Below are 22,475 nucleotides of genomic sequence, written 5' to 3' on the forward strand. Positions count from 1 at the left end.
CCTTCAGTCAGGAAATTGGTGCTTCTGGACCTGGGATGGGGAGGTGCCATGCCAGAAATCCCAGCCCTGCCTTCAGTCAGGTTTGGTGCTCTGGGGACCTGGCGATGGGGGAGGTGCCATGCCAGAATCCCCAGCCCTGCCTTTCAGTCAGGTTGGTGCTCTGACCTGGCGATGGGGGAGGTGCCATGCCAGAATCCGCCTGCTTCAGGCAGGTTGGTGGCCTTGGTATGCCTCCCTTTTCCATCAGCCCCTCCTTTCATTGGTAGGACTGTGCCATCATGGTCTGGTAATGAAGCCGGTGACCGATCTGATCACAATACGGGGTCTAAATTAAGGGTGGTTAGAGGCGGTTAAGTCTATGCGATGATACACATACGCTGTATAATATTTCTGATTATACTAATAAGAAATAGAGATTAACAAGAGTCGGAAGACACTTATTTATCGCCTGATAACCTTGTTGTGGCCACTAACGGACCATATGTATATGTGGGTGAGTCTGGGTGGACAGCGTGTTTCTAAAACTTACAACTGTCAAAGAAGGAAATTAGAAATAAAACAAATTTACAATAAAAGCTAATGGATTAAAAAACACATTATGTCTTCAAACTTAATTATTTTGAGAACGTTTCAGTAAAGCGTCTTGTTTTTTGTTTTTATAAACTGGCATGATAAATAAAAAAATTTTAACAGATAGCTGCTGACGTTTTATTACTTTTCATTAGTGATGTTGGTAACTTTTTAAATTAATCACAGATTAAAGAGACGAAGCTACCCAGACATGCCTGATAATATTTACCCACTTGGTGTTGCCCCAGCCCCTGGACTGACATACCCGAGCTCGCACGCAGCCCAAACATTCAGCAGTCTTTCGGAAAGTCAAGCGACAATGCCCGAAGATCCGTAAAGAACTTTGTGACATTCCTTCCTTCCACACAAAAGCAATAGCAAACTTATCCACTCAGGATTTTTTCCAAGTGCTCTCCACCTACAGACCCCACCACCTGAACTATGACTGATAAAAACCATCGGACTGTAAAGGTTCAATTTGCGTAATGGACTAGTCGCGGAAGGTCTTGTCTTGTTCTATAACTGTGAGCAATCTGGACCACCAAGTGCTGTGCGAGCTTCTAGTGCTACTCTCCACCTTCCCCTCCTGCATTCCATCCTCCCTCCCACAAAGACAGCCACACACGGACAACGGACGTCCTGCCTCTGTGCTGCTGAGCAGTGGAGCTCTCTTCTCATCACATTCGTATAATAAATTTTCATATTATTGATTCCATGTCTGTTGGTAGACAGTCTGCAGCAGTTTGTATGGCGCTGTGTACATATTAATGGGCAGCACAGCCAATTCCTGATAGTTGACACTGTATACTGTATACCATAACTACACAGTGTGAGAGCTCTCGACAGAAAGATGGAGAGTTTTCAGGGAAATTGATTCTGAGTTCTTTCTGCAGCAAACAAAATCATATAAGCATTCTCCTTGCATTTATATATATATACCACGTGCACTTTTCGTCCACTGTAAATAAACACATCAAACGCAATAAGACATTGAATAATTCATTAATTTTTTTCGATTTTATTGTTTTCATCGAACCAATTCACACGATCCACACAGCTATATGCCACTGATTATAAACCTCAGGTAACCATTTCAACAAGACTGAGTTCCAGAAACTAATTCCCATACACAGACACTAATCAAATGTATCACCATGTTAAGAGGGTAAAGGTCTGAAATTATGCACACCTTTGTTTGTTTGTAGACACTAATGGCGGTAAACAAAACATTCAAATATTCCATAATTAAGCCACCTGAAGTGCATGTGTTCATGCTTTTCAATCTCTTTCTATATTAATGTTAAATTCGTGCAAGGCCCACAGGCTGACAGATATAAAACTTAATTTCAGTGGCTTGGTGACGTGGGTGCATTCCTGGGCACGTGACCACCCACGTGACCCACCCACCCTGCCTTGCAGCCGTGGTGGTGCTCTTGCCCGGTGGTAAAGCCAGGCCGACCCACCCACCCCGCCTTGCAGCCCCTCGCCTCGTGGACCTGGCTGGGCCATCATCCTCAATCAACCAAGAAAGAAGACAAGTACACCTTCATAGCAAGGACATGTTCGAAGTGAAGATATGACCAAGTGTCAACTAGAGTCACAAACACCATAGCTAGCTTTACAGAGAGAATCGACTCTTCAAGGTAAGCACCTAATCAACGACCTGAGTGATGAAAGCGTTACAATAAAATTTAAAGAACTTTACAGAAAATACAGAGCGTGGTGAGGCAGATTGCAGAGAGAGATTAGTGACCGGGACCAAGAAATTGCGCGATTTCGGCTGAGACAGATGTTTGTCGTAATGTAAGAGATGAATTGTGTAAACAACAGTGGGTGACCGTTGGAGACTTTGAAGAAAAGATTCGCGAATTAGAACTAGAGAATAGGAATCAGTCTGACGACCTGCAGAAAGCAGTAGAGAAGGTCACATTATTCAAGGAACGTGAGGAAAGCATTTAGAAAGACCTTGAGAATACTGAAATAACACTTAAATCTCTGGAGAGAAACATGGGGACAGAAAGAGCAGCTCATCTGGAAACGAAATTTAACTTAGAAATTGTCCAGCTGCGTGTTAGAAACTTGGAGAAAACTCTGGAAGAAATCAGAGAGCAATTAGTATTACGGAATAGAGGAGAGTTTGACCCAAGAAATCAGAGAACTCGAACAAAAGTACGATGAGAGAAAAACAAGGAAAGTGTATCTGAGAACGAAGTGTCAATTTGGAGAAAAAACCCAAGAGAAAAAGAAGAATGTAGTCAGGGGAATCTTGTCTAAAGTCCATCAGAAGAACTTGACTAAACTCAAGACCCTACCAGCAAAGGCCCAGAAAAGACCGGTGTTTATAGCAATGGGACGGCTTGCAAAGAATTAAAATACCAGCTAATGAACTTTGATCCGGACGTCAAGGGCAAAAATATGAGAACTATGAGAGTTCGCAAGAAAGTGAGACAGTTGCACTATCTGATTTTGTAAAAATTATAAACTTAAAACGAATAAAGCGGTTAAGATAGAAAAAAAAATTGTATACGCTTAAACATTAAAAATGTTCCATATTTCAAAAGTGAAGGAAAGAGGAATTTCACGGACCAGTCCGTGCCTCCTGTGGTTTTTTTTGTTTTTTTTGTGTGTGTTTAATCTGGAGGTGGCACTAGAAAGCTCGGCACAGCAATCAGGTGGTCCTGATGCTAAAAGTTATATCAAAAGCATGACTTTCAATTAGGCAAAGGGTACAAATTTGGGTTGTTAAGTTTGCAACTGCTTTAGTATAAAAGAAAGGAATTGCACGTTATACGTACAGTCGGACCTCGATAAGTCGACCTTCCCTAAATCGAAAACCTCCCTATATCGAATTAATTGTTAGTTCCCTGCCAAATACCTGCGCATATTACGCCATTTTCACTAACTCGAAAACTCCGTAAGTCGAATTTTTTTTTCGGGTCTCTTTGAGTTCGACTTATTGAGGTCCGACTGTAGTAATTTATCATCAAGAACTTTCTTGACAAATCGAGCGGAATTGTCGATTCCCTTTCCAAAGGACTGCTAAATGTTAGGGTTGTAGGTGTGCTCGGGAACGCAAATCTTATGTGTCCGGAGACCATCCCGAAGCAAAGAACCAAAAAAAAAAAATAAATAAATAAATAAATAAATAAAAAAAAAGAAGAAAAGGAAAAGAAAGAAAAATAAATAAACATAAAGAACCCTAATTTTGAACATACCTCATGTCAGTCTCAAGACTTTGTTCATAAGTATTACGCTACGGAGACGGTGCTGTCGGACGTTACTACTGTAACCTATTTATAGTTTAACATTGTCTCTGTTGTTTTGGGCCCTCATTTTTTTTTGTTTACCTTTACCTGTCATCAGTTTTAGGTCTTGAGTTATTTTGCCTGTCGCAATTAACTGTATGCAGCCTTTCATAGTGTTTACAAGTTGTTGAATTAGCGCCAGAACAAGTTTCATAGCTTCCAAAGTTTGAAGGGGAGGGTTCCTCTTAGCGCGGCCTGCCGAGGTCGCTGACGTCACGCTTCGGAAGTTTTTCCCTTCACTGAGACGTTCACAGTTCACACACACACAAAATCAGCGGCCCGCATGTTCTGGGGATGTGTGTACTTTCTAAAAAGCTTTTAGATGATTTTTTTTTTTTTGTTGCTGTTGACGAGTGGATATAAGAAGTTTATTAGGGGATATCAGTGTGACAGGGATCACGTTGTCAATGTATCAGTGTGACAGGGATCACGTTGTCAATGTATCAGTGTGACAGGGATCACGTTGTCAATGTATCAGTGTGACAGGGATCAAAGACATCTCTGTCTTTACTTTAAAGACAAAATTGTGTGCGTGTGTTCGTGCGTATTTTTCACTTGTGTCATGTAAGCCTGTAAAACCTGAGAATCTAGTGGTAAGAGCAACCGTATATGAAGCCGGATGCACGCACTCTTTATCGTATTCGACGTCGATATGCTGTATGCTTGATCGTCCTGTGGGAACAGGACAACCAACAACAACCATCGATAATTTCCCACTTCTCTTCTCCATTCGAGCGCAGACAAGTGCACTGGAGAGAACTCTCCTTTCCATGCTATCTTAATAGTGTTATTCCCCTTTAATGTATTTACGCTTTGATTCTAACAGCTATTTAGCACCTTTTGAAAATCATATTAATTATGCTTAGCTACTTTTGTAAACCATTATCAAGCTGATAATTTTTTCGTTGGTAAAATATCATTTATTTAACATAACTTTGCCTGCTGGTGGCGAACTAAAAATGTGTAGAATAGAGTACGTTCCCCTGATCTTATTTATTTACGTGAAGCTAGACGTTAGAAACTCTCCATTGCTTCCTCATATACACTTGTTCACGGCTTTGTTTATACTAACAGCAGCATGTTGCGGTGAGTTTATTCGGGAATTTAATGAATCGTTTATTCAAAGATCGAATCACACAGAATTGCGTGTTCTTTCAATTGACGTTAAACTAAGAAAATCAAGTAAGATTTTCACTTTTAAATTCTTAAGCAAAGCCTACATCATATTCGTGAAGAATTATGTATGTGGCTGGGTTGCATTGCTTTTAAAACAGAGGAATGTTCGTACTTTAATAATTTAAATATTTAACACCGTTCTTTCAAAAAGAAAAATAAAGTCCTGATAGGTTTTATTGTCAATATTTTATGTACGCTTCAGAGGTATAAACTTATGAACGAAAGAAATCACAGGTAGAACAAAATTAAGTTTCTTTAACCTTTTACTAGAAGGGTGTGGGAAATAAAGAAAAACAATGTTTTATTGCTGCATCTTTGTTTTTAATGGCATACACTTCGTCTAACAAGCAGTTGCCTTTGTGCGTCCTGAGTACAGTCAAATCTCGCTACTATATGCCATCTACCGGGACCGAGCAAAAGTGTCATAGTAGCGAGAGTGGCATAATAACGAGGGTTCGTAAAAACGGCTTTATTTGCTCAAGTCACCCGTCAGTCCAAAGCTCTCAAGAATCGTCGGCTTGGCGCTAGCTGTCTCCTCTCATTCTCCTCCTCACCTCTTCATCCTCCACCCCTTCCAACTACATCCGCGCACTTGCATCCTGTCGCCAGTCGACCCCCTCTGTCACGGGGCTGTCACCCGGCCAGCGACCACCCTTCATCGGCAGCCTCCACCCTCCCTGTGTGCGTGCTATATTCCATCCCGCCTAACTGCGATGTCCCACACTACCATACAGTATAATAATCGAGCACTGCGCGGAATTTCACAACTTGTGCCTTTTAACAATCACACAGTAGTGGCATAGTAGCAACAGTAGGTGGTGGCATAGTAAATTTATTTTTCACTGAATTTTGTTGGGACCGAGCAAAAGTGGCATAATACCGAGAGTGGCATAGTAGCGGGGTGGCATAGTAGCGAGATTTGACTGTATCAGATGATAATATGATATTATAGAGTGTATATAAAAGTTAAATGCATTGCCATAATTTCGTTTCTGTTTCAGAACGAAAATGATCTTTGGCAATAATATTCAACTCTAACATTATCAAAGAGCAGTCAAAACTGGTTAGGATATATAATGGCAAGACACAGCAGCAGCCACTCTTCTGCTGATCATCATTACTCAGCACTTCAAGTTTCAGAGTATCAATCATATCAAGAATCATTTGCAGCAAAATCAGATGCTACTTGTGAATCATCTTCCAAGGAAAAAACAGAACAAAATGGTGGAGAGAATCTACAGACCATAAGTAGTCAAAGATTGCATCATGCTAGTGGGGAAGACTTTACTATTGCTTCAAGAGAAAACATTGTCATGTGTCCTACAGACATCCCTGTTGAGGAAGGAAAACTTTTAGACAATAAATTTAATGACCTAAATGTAAATATAGACGATACAAGCATTTGTAAAGAAAACCAAGCCTTTACATTAGACACAATACCCATTGAGATTCTCTTGCACATATGCACTTTCTTAGAAGCTGGTGAGATCATTGGCAGCATGTCCAAAGTTTGCAAAACCTTTCAGGAACTGTTCACAGATGAAAGTTACTGGAGAATACGCATTGCCAAGAGATGGCCAAAAAAATATCCTCCAGTTTCTTGTGAGTACTGACAGTTTGATATCACGGCATTCCCTGAATTCTGATTATTTTTTTTTAAATATTTTATTTATGTTTTAGTTTGTTTGATCTCTCCACAAGATAGTGTGGCAGTTTATAGGTTAAAATATAGATGGTGAGATGGAAATGCATCATTGCTGTTTACTGTACTTAAAAATTATGTTTCACTTCTGACTTTTTAAGAAAATTCTTATAATAAGTGAGGAAAAATTAGTTAACTGGTTTTCTAGAGAAGATTACAATGTGTACTTAATATATGCTGGAGAGAGTAAACATATTTTGTAATATATTGAAGGGATTAGAAATTTGTGTGTAACGTTTGGCTATGGAAAAACAGTTCTTTTTTTCGCCTTCTTCCAGGATAGGCTAGCTGTGTTTTGGACAGTGCAATAATAGAATCACCAAATTATGTATTTGACAAAATGCAGCATTTCCTATTTCTTCTTGCTTAGCTATGAGTTTACTTTTCCCCCAAGTTCTACATGTTGGAGCGAAGAAAAATAAAGCACTGCAATAATATCAGTAGCAAGTCTTCAAGGAAAAGTTTTGATTTGTGATTTCTTTTTAAACTATGCCCCAGGTCAGAATATTGACTGGCAGGGTGCATGCATAGATCGCGAGCGAAGTCACCGTGTCTGGTCTCATCCTGAACAGCATCTTGAACATTTCACTTTCAATGAAGGACTGTTTGCAGCAGTTGATGTTGTTCATCTTTTGCAGGTACTTATAATACATTCTATTATATAATTTTGTGCCAATACACATTGTTCTGTCTGTTAATGTAGTTTATTTTCATCAGGTTGATTTTTTGTTTGATGCTTCTGTGTTGCAAACAGATTTTCTAGTTTGATTAGCTGATTAGCTGCTAATACCTTTCATACGTTTCTTTAATAATACAATAATACAATTTTCATATATAAGTAAAATAATTTGAGTCAGATTTCCAAAATTGTGATAAATTTAATGCCATAAAATTAAAGATACCTCTGACTTTTAATAATTTTAATGAGATCTATAAGCTTTTATGCTGTTGTCAATTTTATATATTTTTTTTTTTTCCAGGAAGGGCACTTTCTGGCTGCAGGATCACGTGATCGCTACCTGACTCTGTTAGATCTAAGAAAATATGACACTTCACGTCCTGAGACCAAAAAAGACCTGAAGCTGCACTGCATCAATAAAGCTCACAATGTCAGTGATACTGCATTTGTTCTAGTCTTTTGTTACACCCTTCCTTTCCTTTTCTGCTGATTGCTACTCTCCTGCTTGTCTTCGTTTGAAAAATTACATTACTCTCAGTAATTGTTACTTGATTCCTCTTTGTGTTTTCTGCATTTGTCTTTATACCTTATCAGTACTGTTGCTTATCCTTTCATAGTTCATATGTTGTTTGTTATTCTGTCCCTCGTATGCTGTCCATGTCTTGTTTTTGTTCTGAAGTGCTAAGGGGCATGCTATACTATCACACACATTTTGTGTCTGTTTTAGTAACAGGGAAATTTTTCACTCTTTTCTTGACCGCTTCTGATAATATGCGGGTTACTTTGTTTATAAATAGAAGATTTGAAACTGCAATTTAAAGTAGTATAATACACATTTTGTATAGAGAAATGCATGTTAGCAAACAAGTGATTGAGAGAGAAAGAGAGGCATTGTCATCCCATGTTATCTATCCAAAATCTGTCCAGTTCTGCTGATTGTTCAGGTCTTTTGCACAGGGCTGGATATGGTCTATGGCTTCATTGGGAACACAGCTTTTTACAGGTTCTTGGGATACAACAATCAAAGTCTGGGATCTGGTGGAAGGTCAGGCTGTCACAGCTCACAAGTGAGTAACATCACTGCATGCAAAAGAGTTGATGTTAGAGCAGAAGGAATTTGTTGGGTTTTTTTAAATAAAGGAGAGGGTTGATTTCAGTACAAGACACTATTTGTAACGATACTCTTGTAGACTCTAAAATGGCAAGAAATGGAAGTTGGAATCAGTAGTGTATGCCATAACCACTACAAAAAATGTTTTTTCAACTGATTGTCTCTTCACTTTGTTTTTTTCAGGAAATGTAATTGGGATAATATTTCCTTACATGTTGACCATAACAATTTAGTCTTATGGAATGATTAGACCAAGGCTAATTGCAGTCCTTACTTTTTCTTGCATTGTTGTCATATTTGCAGAATTCAGAATGGTTCATGTCTACTAGATGAATCAAATATTTAGAAAAATGACTTCATTTTATGAGTACAGTTTGTCAAAAAATTAAGTGCCTACTAAATTTCTGCAACTTTTTCTAAATCTTACATGTTCAAATCCCTATTTAGACAGTTAAGTCTCTGCTGGCATTATCAGGTCGTCAGGTAGAACCTGTTTTTGCAACAAATGAGATGTGTGTAGTCTTTGCCAATTTTTTTGTGGCTGGTTCTTTGACTTTTGTATAATACTTTTTTCAGATGCAAATCTGCAGTTTTGGGTCTCTATGCAGAAGCGAATCTCCTTGTTGGAGGTTGCTTTGACAAGAAAGTATATTTTTTTGACCCTCGTCAGGAGTCTCCAGTCAAGGTTAAGCGATGGCATCGACAACCAGTTCTGTGTGTGACAGGAGATGATCGATATATCGTGGCAGGCAGTGAGGATAAAAGTATCTCAGTGTATGATCGAAGGGCAGAAGCTGTGTTTAAATCTGTGCATGTAGGAAAACCATTCTGTAATTTTTACATTAGTGTATTTTTTATTGGGTTTATTTATTTAACTTTTCTCTTAATCAGAACATTAAAATGTTTATCCCCTTACATTTTTCAGATGTTTTATTATTGTAATAGCTACTTTTAATGTGTTGATTCCTTTAAACTAGTGTAAAATAAAAACATGAGTCCTATCAAAATTCATTTAGATAATGCCTAATTGCTATACATCCTTGTTTGAACATGTGTATACATGCATTGGCATGTGCAGTTTGGAGCGTGTAAACCTATGATTTAATTGTGTTGGCTTGCTCTCCCCTTATTATCTTTTAGCTTAATTTCATGTTTATTCATCATCTTTCCCATTTTCTTTCTGAGCCAAATTTATGTGTGTACTGTGGTGCTTACAGGTAGAAAGCTATCCTTTAGACATGAGTTACCACTGCAACCAGTTGTGGTATGGAGATAAACATGGTTTTCTGAATCTTATTGATGCAACACTGGGAAATTTTGAACTTGTACAGGTATTTAAGATCCATTTCAGTCTACTTTTACTTATCTGAGCTCAGATTTAGTCATCACTATGAGTGCCAGCAATGTTTCACCAATACCCTGTTTCTAATATTCAGATGTGAGGTACTGGCAAAAGAGTGGAGACCTAAACTTTCGGAATGATTTTTTCAGTACAGTTCTTTGAATAATACTTTAATAGGGTAACTTTTAAAATAGTTCTTTAATAGGCTTAACCTTTTATCAATAGTTCTTTAATAGGTTTAACTTTTTATTTCTTTCTGAGCAGCGTTACAATGTTGGGCACACTGACAAAGTGACAGGGGTGGTGCACACTACTGGAGCTATCTATACTTCATCTAATGACAAGACCATCAAGGTTCTGGAACCAAGTGTTGATCCCCAAGCAATTGTCACTCTACAAAAACATGACAGTGGTGTAGCAAGGGTATGTTGTTTGAAATCGGTAAAGAAGTGGGAGAGTGTGTATGCTTGCAAGCAAAGCTACAAGACATTTCATTCAGAATAAGAGACACTCTAAAAGAAATTATGATAACACAAATTGTTCATATTCTGTTTTTCTAGATCGATTTCAAGAATGGAGTTTTGGCAAGTGCGGGTTGTGACATATCTGTTGGAATCTGGAGGCCAAAGTGTGACTGGGGGTGGCAGCGTTTTTAAGATAATATTTACCAACAAAATTAAATTTCAGACAACAACTTTCAGGTCATGATAAAACTTTTTACTAGTGTTTTAAGCTGCTTTTAGATTTGGGAATTAGAGAGAAAATCCAGTACTTGAAGTTGATGGATTTGTGACTGAATTTAATTTTGAGAAGCTATGCAGACAGCCTGCAAGTTAGAAAAAAATATGAGCTAAATGCTTTCAGAAGTGTATCCTAATTATTTTCCTGTGATGTAAAAATGTGCAAAGTGGGTTAACAGCTTTTTACAAGCGTTTGTAGAAAAATATAGATATCTTGAGAAATGTCTGTGCATTTGTTGTTTAACATACTGACTCTCACTTTTCTTCTGAGAGAATGTATTGTCTGTACATCCCTGCCATCTTCAGAGACTTCAGTGACACATACACTGAAAAGGTTTGAAAATGTTCCAAAGAATGAAGATGAACACCACCTGTTGTCAGATTGCTTGTTTGAAAAAATGGTGTAGACTGATCTATGCAGCCCCAATAAACTTTTAGGCCAACTGGCAGCAGAGACTTGATGCACAGGAGTCACATCACAGAATATCTGCTATTTGTCATGATAATGGCATTCCAGTGTACATCTGTGCTTCCTTATTTGGACTGTGGAGTCACTTGAGAAGCCACAGACATAAATGAATCACAAATCTTCTTCCTCGTACATGAAGGACAACCAACTGCTAAGTTTTTTAAAGTAGATTTAAAAAAAAAATAACCACAATGTTTCCATCAAAAATGTTAAAAACAAAGCAGTGGCTGATTGAAATTTTTATTATTCTTTCTTTCCCTTTTAGAAGGACATTTTCAAAATCAAAGATCAGTTCTAAATGTAGCATGTGTCTGTGTGTGCAAGTGCAAATAAGTGGATGCATTTAACTGTGTTCATTACATGTAGCTGTGCTCTGTAGGCTATTTAGCTTGTCATTCTTCTTAAAACAATAGTTATAGTGTGATAAAAATTACTAATTGTGGAAAGAATAATCATATGAAGAGGCTTTTAAACTTTTCTTTCCTGTACTTGTTAATTAGAAGGTGTACAACTAAGTAGGTCTCATTGTTGCCTTCTTTACAAGCTCGTGTAATGTCTGAAAGGATGAGTGTTATTTCCTTTTGTGGCTCCTACTAGAATTCTATGACTTTCTTCTATAATATCATCCAAGTTTAGAAATACTTTTTTTCTTTCGGTTCTCTTGTAATTTCTCTCTGCCCGTGTCACCTTCGCCAAATCCTGCATGCCTTATTTTCGGCCCTCTGTTTTTCTTTTTCTTATTTGCGTTTTTCTTTTTCTTATTTGAGTTTTTCTTATATGCCATGTTTTTAAAAAAAAAAAAATTTTAACCACTGTGCTGTCCATGGAGCTTCCACTGTGTTTTGAATCAACCATTACAATTAATATGGGATGTGTGGTGCATGAAACTATTATCCATCATTTGAAATATTTGAAGGGCTTCAACTGTATTGTGAACTGTGTATGGCTGCCTAAATAATCAATAAGCCCGTCAAAGAACCATTTAATAGTCAAAGTCTGCTCGAACATGACCAGACCAATTGGGCCCACAGGCTACTGATCTCAACATTTTACAATCTGAATACATTGCTTTCTATTAAAATGTAATCTATATTCATATGTCATAAACAACATATGACCTGGCTTTGTAACATGGCCAGAACTTACATAAAATGGCCCTATGCAAACATTAAATTCATGTTCTTAGTACATTCTGTGATGGCACTGATGTTTAATGTCAGAGATAAATTTTTTCTGCTGTCAGAAATTTGGGTTAAGGCATATTTGACTAGCATCAGTATCATAATAATAATTGTATTTATAATGTGCTGCTATCATCAGACCCATAAGACAGTTTATTCACATCCTACTGACTTCCATCATTGAATTTACCATTTTGACACTGATTGGTATAGTGGACGTTTTTCTGTTGCTGTCACTTTTTGGCCTTTGAGCTTTTATTGGTGTTGTTGTGAGGCCTTAAAAACACCAGGTTCTTCTGTTAGCATATTTAACAATTCAAGCAAATGCACACTTTAAATAGTTGTGTATTGGAAGGGTCCTTTACCTCTTACAAAAAGTCTGGGCTTTCATGTGGAGTTTTCCATGTTTCATTGTTAAAAAGTTATCTTTAGTGTGTATTACTATTCTTGTTGACTTTCTCATACATGGGTGCAAGAAATAAAACAAAAATAAAAAATAAGCATTAAAATTGATTTGGTTTTTATAAAACCAACTTTTTTGGTATGTTCTGCTTTGGCAACATGCTCAGTTGTGCCATCAAGTATTGTAGTATTTTTCAGTTAACAATTTGTAAGTAACTATGTATGTTATGTATTTTTGCTATGCTGTGATTTTCATACATTTTTTTCTTCACATTAGCTCCTTTGGATGTGTCCTCAGTATGTTAAGCATTTTCTGTGATATTCTTTTAAATCTTTGGAATAGTCATGCAGTCATGCCTCATTTTCAATGCCATTCCTTATGTTAAGCTGTGATCCAGAAAACAAAACGAAAAATGTATTTTGTTGATAGCAAGCAACTGAGGGTTTTCTCTCATTTCCATAGCAATCTGATGAAAAATCTAGATACTCAAAACATCCTATACAGATGTACAGTCACATACATGAAGTATGAAAAGTGATTGAGGCATTGTGGATGGTTTCTAGCTGTAACCATATAAACATGCACAAATAGCAGGGATCTTGTGAAACATCATTAAAAATAAAGCCTGAAATACCGTGAAACATGTTTTTGTTTGCTTGGAACACAAACTATATAGAAAGATGATCAGTAATTATCATTTGATCATTCCTGTTGCCATCATTGTCATAGTTATGAACATTTTCAAGATATTCCCTTATATGCTTGTCATTAGTCAGATATTATTGTAAATAGGAAGCTGTCCTCCTGACTTGTACTTCCACAGCTGTGACAAATGTGTGTGTTGGGGAGGGTGGCTGTATGTGACACGTATATACCTGTCCACAGAGCTTGGCATCAGGGATTTTCTTCGGGTACTCTAGTTTCCTCCCCCTCGTTTCATAGTGCAGAATCGTCGCAAGGTGGAAACACTTTCTTACTAAACTAATAAGCAAGAGTGGTGGGTCCTGTCAGCTGCCGCATCTATCCATGTGATCTCCTCCCTCCAAAATAAAAGACAGGTACCAGTTAAGGGACAGCTGACTGACCTACGGTTCACCTTTATTAGCGAACAATGAGATTAAACCTGATGAACTTTTACTTTTATAACAAGTCGATCAGAATCTTGATAGTAAACACAGATTCATGCGTCCACTGACCCAAGTCAGCACGTGGAGACTGTTTTCACAAAGGTTATGACCTTCATTTGCATATCACGTGATTCACAACGTGACACCTCTCGCACAAGCATATAATAGTTTCGTCTTGCGTACATATTGTGCCGAAACAATATTGCTATATTGCAATATTTGATGTGAATAGCCATTGATGTCATCCAGGACCGATTCGACTTTCGTTTGTCGACGTAAGGACGTGATTCAAGTCGGTGGTCGACTGGCAACCAAATGATGCATGGTAGTAGCTTCCCCTTAGTTATGGTAATTCATGGAGACATGCCGCCTCAGGGCTTGTAAAATAAACCCCAACAACAATTCTCAGGACTATGGCAGTAACATAATAATAATAACAATAAAAAACCAACTCCAGTGACCACCATAAAGTTGGTTTTTTTTTTGCACAGTGCTAACTAAGTCAAGCAAGGTAGTTAAATTGCATCACCTCTGTCTGTCGTCAGTGTGCAAGGACGAACATCTGACTACACAGGTCCGTGGTGCAAGCGTGGTTTCGGGAAAAGCAGCAATGCCGTGTTTCCTGCTTAAATAGGATATATTTACCAAGATTTAAAAGCCAGGGAGAAAGAGAGAAGGAAAATGAACTCTCTGAAAACAATTATCCATACCCTTTTCAAACGACACCTTTTCGTTACTAACGTCGTCTCCTGTGGCGGGTTGCTTTTTCTAGGAGATGGCATCGTGCAAACGATTGAGAAGACGCATGCGAGAAAGACAAAAGAAGACATTGTGCCACACGATTTCCAAAGAAGCGGTAATTTGCTAATGCATTTTAAGAGTAAACGGCTTATGTCTCAGTCTGTCTTGTTGCAACTTGGTAATGTTTCAAACACTTTCGGCTACAACCATGTTGATTATTAAAAAAGATAGTCTATTATCAATATACTTGTAAGCTAATTTGAAGATCGGTATAATTCTATAATTTATTTTTATGGTAAGATATTGGTAAATTATTTGAGCATGTGCTTTCACATGTAACATCAGTAATTTACAGGTTTACACTTCAGTAATATTGTGGCAAAGAACCAAGACTAATAATGCAATAGTTATTAAACACCTTATGCTGTCACACATGTACATAGAAGCAAACAGACCATACCATTATAGTTGCTGCTTTAATAAGGATGCTACAACTTTTCAACTTGATCCAAACTGCCAGTAAAAATTTATTTTTTAGTAGAATTTTAATGTCACATTTCTACCACATTTTCTCTTCCATAAGCATTTTAATTACCTTTTAATAAATTTATGCTGTGACATAATACAGAACAAATACGATAAAGTCCATTCTAAAAGTAAGTGTATTTTTTAAGAAGAGTATATTTTATCTGACTCAAGTAAAGTGGTTATATCAATAAAACTTTTAGAAAAGCCTTTCTTTGACATTACAGGACGCATGTTTATAATTGGTCTGATGCTTGGACCTTTTAACCATTTTTGGTATAAGATGCTCGACAAATATATCATTGGAACTGGGATAAAGATGGTGACGAAGAAAATAGCAGCTGATCAGGCGGTAGCTGGACCTTTCTTCTGCACAACTTTTCTGATTGGTAATTTGATCTCCAACTTGTGGCAAACTGCATATTTTCATGAGGGAGACTGTTCTCCAGTCAAATACTTAAAATGTGTTGTCTCTAAAGTAATTTGCTTGTCATAACATTAAAATCTATTTTCTCTCTCTCTCTCTCTTTTTTTTTTTCTTTATCTATTGTGTGGTCTCAGAGTCTCTCTCAAAAGCAGTAAAAATCTCTGATACAATGATTTTAAACAGTAATAATACTTTTACATCAGTATTATACTTTCTTATTAGTATTTATTACTGAATGTATAGCTATTATTAAATTATGATATAAATTATTAAAACATTATTGAAGAACACAAAATTGACAGTAGGATATTTGACTGTACAAGTGCATATTTGACTAAGGTGACCTGAAGTTTTATACCAGTTTGTTTTGAGATCAGATGAATTGAACTGCATGCAAAATTTGTGTGCTGTTTAAAAGCAGCATTTAATGTGGTTCTGGATTGCAGAAGAAAAACTAATGTAAGAACCTGCCATATAAGATGCATCAACCTTATGCTATTCATATATTTAATGCTTGCAGCAAGTGGTCTTTTGGAAGGGAAACCACTGAAGGAATGTTTTGCAGAATGGAAAGCAAAATTTATAACCATCTACATTGTATGTATCACTTGTTTTAACTGCCATCAAATATAAACTTAAAGACTTTGTAGAGCTTTAGCAAGGATGAATTGTACACTGTAGGCATTGAAGATACTAATAATTGCATCTGTTGGCACTGTCACTATAGTCATCAACACCTCCCTAATCATAATCATCCTGTGCTAGCACTGGGGCAGTCATTACTATGCTGTTGCTCTCACCAATCTAACACCATTCTTATGATTATTATGATGATGATTATGATTATTATTATTATAGGCTGATTGGTGTGTATGGCCTCCAGCCCAGATGATTAACTTCTACTTCCTGCCAACTGAATTCCGTGTGGTCTATGTCAGTATGGTAACACTTTGTTGGAACTCCTTCTTATCATACATAAAACATAAGGTAACACCTAGCTATTACTTTGATGCTATCTCTAAATATGTCTAAATGAAAGCTAAAATGAATGTCTAAAACAAAGCTTTTCTTATTCTCCTTAAGTCAGAGCTAAGTTAAAGAGTACAGGGTGTCAGAGTTATTTCTGAAAACCAACATTAAGTGTGTGCTCTACCTGATTTAAAATTAGTTGTGCCAGTTTTAATTATTTTTGCTGTGTTTTTATGCCATTTGTGAGCATAATCTCTTTCTCATTCACTGAAAGGAAAGGGATGGCCATACACCTAAGTGGCTTTAGGGAACCACTGTCATTTTGTCCTGTCTATGGATGTACATTCACTTCAGTGTGTCGGGCTGAGCTGTCTATTGTTGCAACATTTACCTATGTTCTGTACCAAGCTGTTTTCCCTCATAGACCACTTTATCCACTAACAGCGTCTGCAGTCTATGGCCTGGGTCATCTTGTCAGAAGTAATTGCCTCCTCTTTATTGCAAATTTCACTTTTTCTGATCTACAAACCATGGAGTCTTCACTTGCTTTGATTTTTGGACCTTGTGCTTTCTTGTTGCTGGTTACATTTCAGACCTTTCTGTTTTCAAGAGTGTTGACTAAACTAATAATGCGTGTTTAGAGCCATCCTGAATCGTGCTTTGTGTCTTTTGTCGACTATGATCATGTTCACTATTTGCTTCCTTGGTGCTAAGTAGTGACAACTGTGTTGCACCTAGAAGTTCATTCAGAACACAAGTGTTGAAACTAACCTTTTTCCACCTTTCCTGACTGCAATGTCCTACTTCTTTACTTTGATGCTAGGGTGTTATGTCTGTATCGATCTGTTTTCAGGTGTCATCCTGTGTATGTATGCTGTGTTCATCTTTGAGTCTATATTTATAGATATGTATTTTACTTTGTGTTTGTAAAGCATATTATGCCTACTTTAAGGTGGGAGAAATGCGATGTCTAAAAATTAACATGATAATTAAATATCTATAGTCTCGACTTGGTATGTTGTCACCAGTCTCAAGTGTTGGTTGAGAGGTGAGGGTGGTGAGAAATGGTCCTAACTAGATCACAGTTCTGGCAAAAAGTGTGGTGAAAGAAGAAAAGTGGGAACTATATATGTGTGTTGCGGGGATGCAGCAGTTGTTTTATTTTTTCTATGTTAGCTATTATTTGGTATTGCAATGCCTTCAACAATTAACAGTAGTTTCTCAAACATTAGTAGATCAAAATTACTTTATACACTCTTTTGTTGTTTTTTTTTCTGTTTGCATAGGATATACACCTGGAAGAGAAAAAAGCCATGAAATGAAAGATGTGCTGCTGAAAATGATTAAAAGAGGAACAGTTACTGATTAAAAATCTGACCTAGAGAAAAAAAATCAGGATCTGATGAAAAAGAGATGATGCGTTGACTGTTAAGAGAAAAAAAAACTATGGCGTCTCTTTTATGACATATTTGAAGACTTCATTGCATGTTGCTTGCTGCATTGTGATAGCAGTATTATGAGGGCAACTTTTTAGTGTTCAAATAGTATTTTTGAGATTGAATTTTTAACATTAGCATGCATTATAATTTTTAAAAGATATTTTAAATGGAGTGACTTTATTGAACTTGGCACTACCTCTTGGAAAAAGTTGTGAATGAGTGCATATTTTATGCAAACTTTTACAAATGCTTTTATTAAGACCTTTTCAACTTGATAAGCATCTTGAAGTGATCTTAGGTTTGGTGGTAATTTAAAGAAATCATGGTTTGTCTTTTGCCTTTGTATGTTTAAGCTATGATACTTTTTTTGTTCTTTAATCCTGGATGCTCTCTGACCAAGTTTCGACTGGTCTTTGAGGCTGATATGAAAGCGATTATTCTAAAAGCTAAGCCAACAACTTGCCAGTTACATCCAATGCCTAAAAGCCTTCTTGAGTGCTTAGATATTTTATTTCCTGCCATCACAAATATTGTAAATGCCAGTTTGTCCACGAGTGTGTTCCCATGTTTGTTTTAAAATGCCCTGGTGAGGCCACTACTTAAGAAATCCATGCTTGATGTCAATGTTTTGAACAATTAAATTATCTAGTTATCCAGTTTCCAGTTTGTCTTTTCTCTCTAAGATCATAAAGTAGTTTTGACACAGCTCTGGGCCTACTTACAAGAGCACTCCCTTATCACATGAGCTCAGTCGGTGTATAGACCTTTTTACAGTACCAACTACTCTAATTAAAGTAACCACAGACATATTCTGTCCTTGATAGTGGTGATGTTTCTGCCTTAACTATGCTGTATTCAACACTATCGACTACTCTCAGCTCCTTCAAAGACTCAAAACCCTATGTGGAATATCTGGACCTGCACCCTTATTGTTCAACTCCTATCTCACTGATAGGACCCAAACTGTGTTCATTGATGGCCCTCGCCCTGCTCCACTTTTCTGTGGGGGTCTCCCAAGGTTCAGTACTTGGCCCAGATCTGTTCATTTTTATATGAAACCCCTTTTATCATGCATCCAGTCTCACCAATCATATGCTAACGACACACAGCTGTACTGCTTCATTTCACTTTCTGAGTCTCTCTGCTACTAGCATCATAGAAGCCTGTATTCACGACAAGGTCTGGATTGTCAAAAAACAAGCCTAAACTAAACGATGATTAAACAGAAGCCCTCCTATACTCAAGAAGAACCTTCGGTCATCAATCTGCCCAATCACATCATGGTGGGTGAAACCAACATCACCTTTGCATTGTCTGTCAGGAATCTGGGATTCATTATCATTTCTGACATGACTCTTGATAAGTTTCATAACTAGTATGTGTATTATGAGCTATAAAAGATCTGCACCATCCGTAACTTTTCTCTCTATGCACGCTACTAATACTCGTCTTTGTGTTTGTTCTTTCTCGGCTTGATTACTGCATCCTTGCTCGCTGTCACTCATACCTCATTCAGAGACTCGAAAGAGTACAGAACTCTGCTGCATGTCTAAGCACCAGAGCTAGGAAAGGGGATCATATCACTCTTCCTGTCACCAGAACAACATATGGTCACAGGATTTTCAGTTACCATGCAGCAAAACAATGGAACCCTCTCCCTTTCCATATTCGCCACCTACCTACTTTTCAATCCTTCAAATCTGCAGTGAAAACACACCTCTTCCTTGAGCATTACTCTTAACACAGTCCACACAATGCGAGTCCCTTTTTACCCTTCCCCCTTTTCTGCTTTTGCTACTTTCCTTCTCTTCTTCTTATGCAGAATCCTTGTTACTTGGTGCCTCTTTGCATCATCTTTATTTGTCTTCTATTCGTTTCCAGCACCGTGCACTATTCTTCCATCCCTCATATGCTGCTCAAGGTGTCCATTCCTGTTTTAAGCACTAAGAGTATGCTCTTTAGACGTGTGAGTATACGTTATATAACTCTTCATTATTATCTCTCTGTTCTCTTTTTTTTTTCCCACACACACACATATATATATATACAAATATGTTCAAGTGAACATACACATGCATAACTCCACATCTGCATCATCTGATCTTTTAGCTAAGTGAACCAAAGAAAAGCATTTGATATGGCAATAACTCTTATGTCATTGTACTCATTAGCAAGTTCCTCACAGAGCAGTGACAAATTCAGTTGATATGCTGACTGTTGGCAGAGTAACTGTCACAAGTCTGGCACTGTTAGAAGTGAAGTTTTATGAATAAATGAGTTTTTATTGTTCACTGCTGGCCTTTTTTGAGATGAAAGAGTATTATTCATGCAGGCCTTCAGCAGAATATAACAAGGAAGTGCAGTGCCTGACAGCCTCTCACTTAAAAACACTAAAGTTGCTTAATTTGGTGCATTGAAGTAGTTTACTGCTTGGACTACTCAAACATTTTAAAATATTATTTAAAAAAAAAAAATTTACTGAAAGTTTTGTTTAAGTATTTGGCATGCGTTTGCAAATGTAAGTGTGTGTGTGTATATGCGCACATTTTTTGGTACGGGTAGGTTTATGTGTGAACCTGTGAGTGAACGAGAAAATGTGCATGCTTGAAGGAAATGTGGTTTATGAGTACTTCATTGTGCACATGATCTGTGTCTTATATGACCTGGAATCATAAAGCGATTTTCTCTTGAAAGTGCATATAAGTGCTAAACAGGTCATCTTGAGCAAAGTTCTCAGGGTATTCTGCAGTGAACAATTCTGACTTGAATCCTGACCTCTGTTATATGCCCCAAAGCTTGACCCCCCCCACCCCACCTTAACATGTTTATCTAATATTTCATAAGGTATACAAGGAGGTTATAAATTAAATGATTGACATATATGACCAAAATATTGCATTTTTGTGCAGTTACTCAAAGACTTAAGTAGTTAAAGATAACATTTAATATTACATCTTCTATACTTCATTAATAAACTTATTTCAAAAAGAAAATAACATTGAACACAACCTAGTCATGATATCCCTTTGGCGCTTTCAATTCTGGACTGGAAAAGACTGAATAAGTGCTAAAGATAAAAGAAGAGATTACAACAAAAATCAGTTTTTTTAAAATAGAACTTAGATCAATTAGGATAACGTTAAACCCACTTAACACTGTCAGTTAAGAAACCTGCCATTGATAAATCATAGAATTGTGGTGAGAGGGAGGGAACTTTGCAAATGTTCATCTGCTATAGCTTACTTCCCTTTAATCAGTGGTCTGTTCTAGTCGGTTACTCTTCTTTGTGTTGCCCTAGACAACGTACACATACCCGTGTATGTGCTGTTGGACTCAGAATTCTGAGTTATGTGATGTTTGTGCTTGTGTATCTCGAGAACAGGGGGTGGTGCGTAGACATTCACCGAAAAAAGTAGGAACTAGAGTATCTTGCACTGAGCTTTACTCGATCAATGCAGCCTATTTCCTGTTCATCAATTAGGGGCAGGGATAAGCCCTCAGGCATTGCTGCTGTAGCCACCACCTCTTTCACATTTTGAAAAAGCAGTGTGATCTGATTCAGCCAAGTGGTTCTCTTAATTGCTGCTATCGCCAGAATGTACCATGATGTACACGTGTGCTTGTACAGTGTTCATCATGAAATCGTCCAGGGACACAAAATAAACTTACTGGTCAAATTAACTGACCCAGAGCCGAAGTCTGATCTGTAATATTTATAGTTCTTCGTGTAAATCAAGAAAAATCAGATAAAAACTTTCGAGCATGCTCAATAAGTTCATTTTATAGATTTCAACTTCGACGTGAATTATTGTTAATAGTACACAAATGCGATTATTTTCTTTTGTTTATAATAAACAGGTATATAAATATTTTATAAGATACATGAGCTTTTTGTGCTCGCCGATTGTTGCCGTTAATTACGTCCCCCTGCCACGTGGGTACTCTCCCCTACAGAGACGCCAATATGGCGCTAACGCGGAGGAGGCTTTTCGTACCAGAAGAGACCATTACATAATTTACATTATAGTGATTATACTTTAGTCACATGCTTGTATTAGGACCAAAAAGGTAAAGATGTTTGACTAACCTGCGTGATTTATTATTAAGTTGTCCGAAGTTCACATTTTACTTAATAAATTAATATTTTATTTTCACACAATCATAATTTTTTTTGGGTGGCATTGGAAGTCACATTGAAAGACACTATGCACAATATAAATTATATATATATCATAATACACAAAAAGCAGCGCAATATAATAGTTGTTTAATGGCATCTTTCACTCACACTCACTTCAGAAATCGGCGCGGTGTTTCACTTCGAGATCGAGTTGTGAAATAATCTGTGCACAAACTTCTGTCTCCTTTATTCGTCCGTGGTCTGTGCGATATCGGTTCAAGCGAACAGAACCGGCCTAACCCTGGGCACCAGTTACACGAGGAGAAACAGAGAAGACGGGGAAGAGTTTGAGACAAGATCCCCTTTCAACTTGCAGCGAATTCGAGCGCGGCAGCGGGTGTGCAGGGTAATGGCCACACGTACGGGTCATGATCAGCTCGGAAAGGTCA

At 37.4% G+C, this 22,475-nt stretch overlaps 2 protein-coding genes across 3 annotated transcripts; both read left to right on the plus strand.

Annotated features, from left to right (window-relative positions):
- Window positions 1-4,828: 4,828 nt before the first annotated feature.
- Window positions 4,829-13,319, plus strand: LOC112573914 (F-box/WD repeat-containing protein 9-like). 2 transcript variants are annotated; one of them, XM_025254615.1, is made up of 9 exons: window positions 4,829-4,961; window positions 6,053-6,653; window positions 7,252-7,391; window positions 7,734-7,862; window positions 8,390-8,499; window positions 9,120-9,357; window positions 9,761-9,874; window positions 10,150-10,308; window positions 10,446-13,319. In XM_025254615.1, exons 2-9 carry the CDS (start codon window positions 6,128-6,130, stop codon window positions 10,539-10,541), a joined length of 1,512 nt encoding a protein of 503 aa, XP_025110400.1. In that variant the 5' UTR covers window positions 4,829-4,961; window positions 6,053-6,127; the 3' UTR covers window positions 10,542-13,319. The 2 variants fall into 2 exon arrangements, with proteins under 2 accessions (XP_025110400.1, XP_025110401.1); XM_025254616.1 differs by having other exon boundaries at window positions 4,912-5,057.
- A 623-nt stretch (window positions 13,320-13,942) lies between these two features.
- Window positions 13,943-20,195, plus strand: LOC112573915 (mpv17-like protein 2). The gene is made up of 5 exons (XM_025254617.1): window positions 13,943-14,661; window positions 15,299-15,460; window positions 16,019-16,095; window positions 16,357-16,485; window positions 17,754-20,195. The coding sequence occupies exons 1-5, from the start codon at window positions 14,487-14,489 to the stop codon at window positions 17,787-17,789; spliced, it is 579 nt and encodes a 192-aa protein (XP_025110402.1). The 5' UTR covers window positions 13,943-14,486; the 3' UTR covers window positions 17,790-20,195.
- The last annotated feature ends 2,280 nt before the right edge of the window (window positions 20,196-22,475 follow it).

This window comes from Pomacea canaliculata, linkage group LG10, assembly GCF_003073045.1.
Source record: "Pomacea canaliculata isolate SZHN2017 linkage group LG10, ASM307304v1, whole genome shotgun sequence".
Lineage (NCBI taxonomy): Eukaryota > Metazoa > Mollusca > Gastropoda > Architaenioglossa > Ampullariidae > Pomacea > Pomacea canaliculata.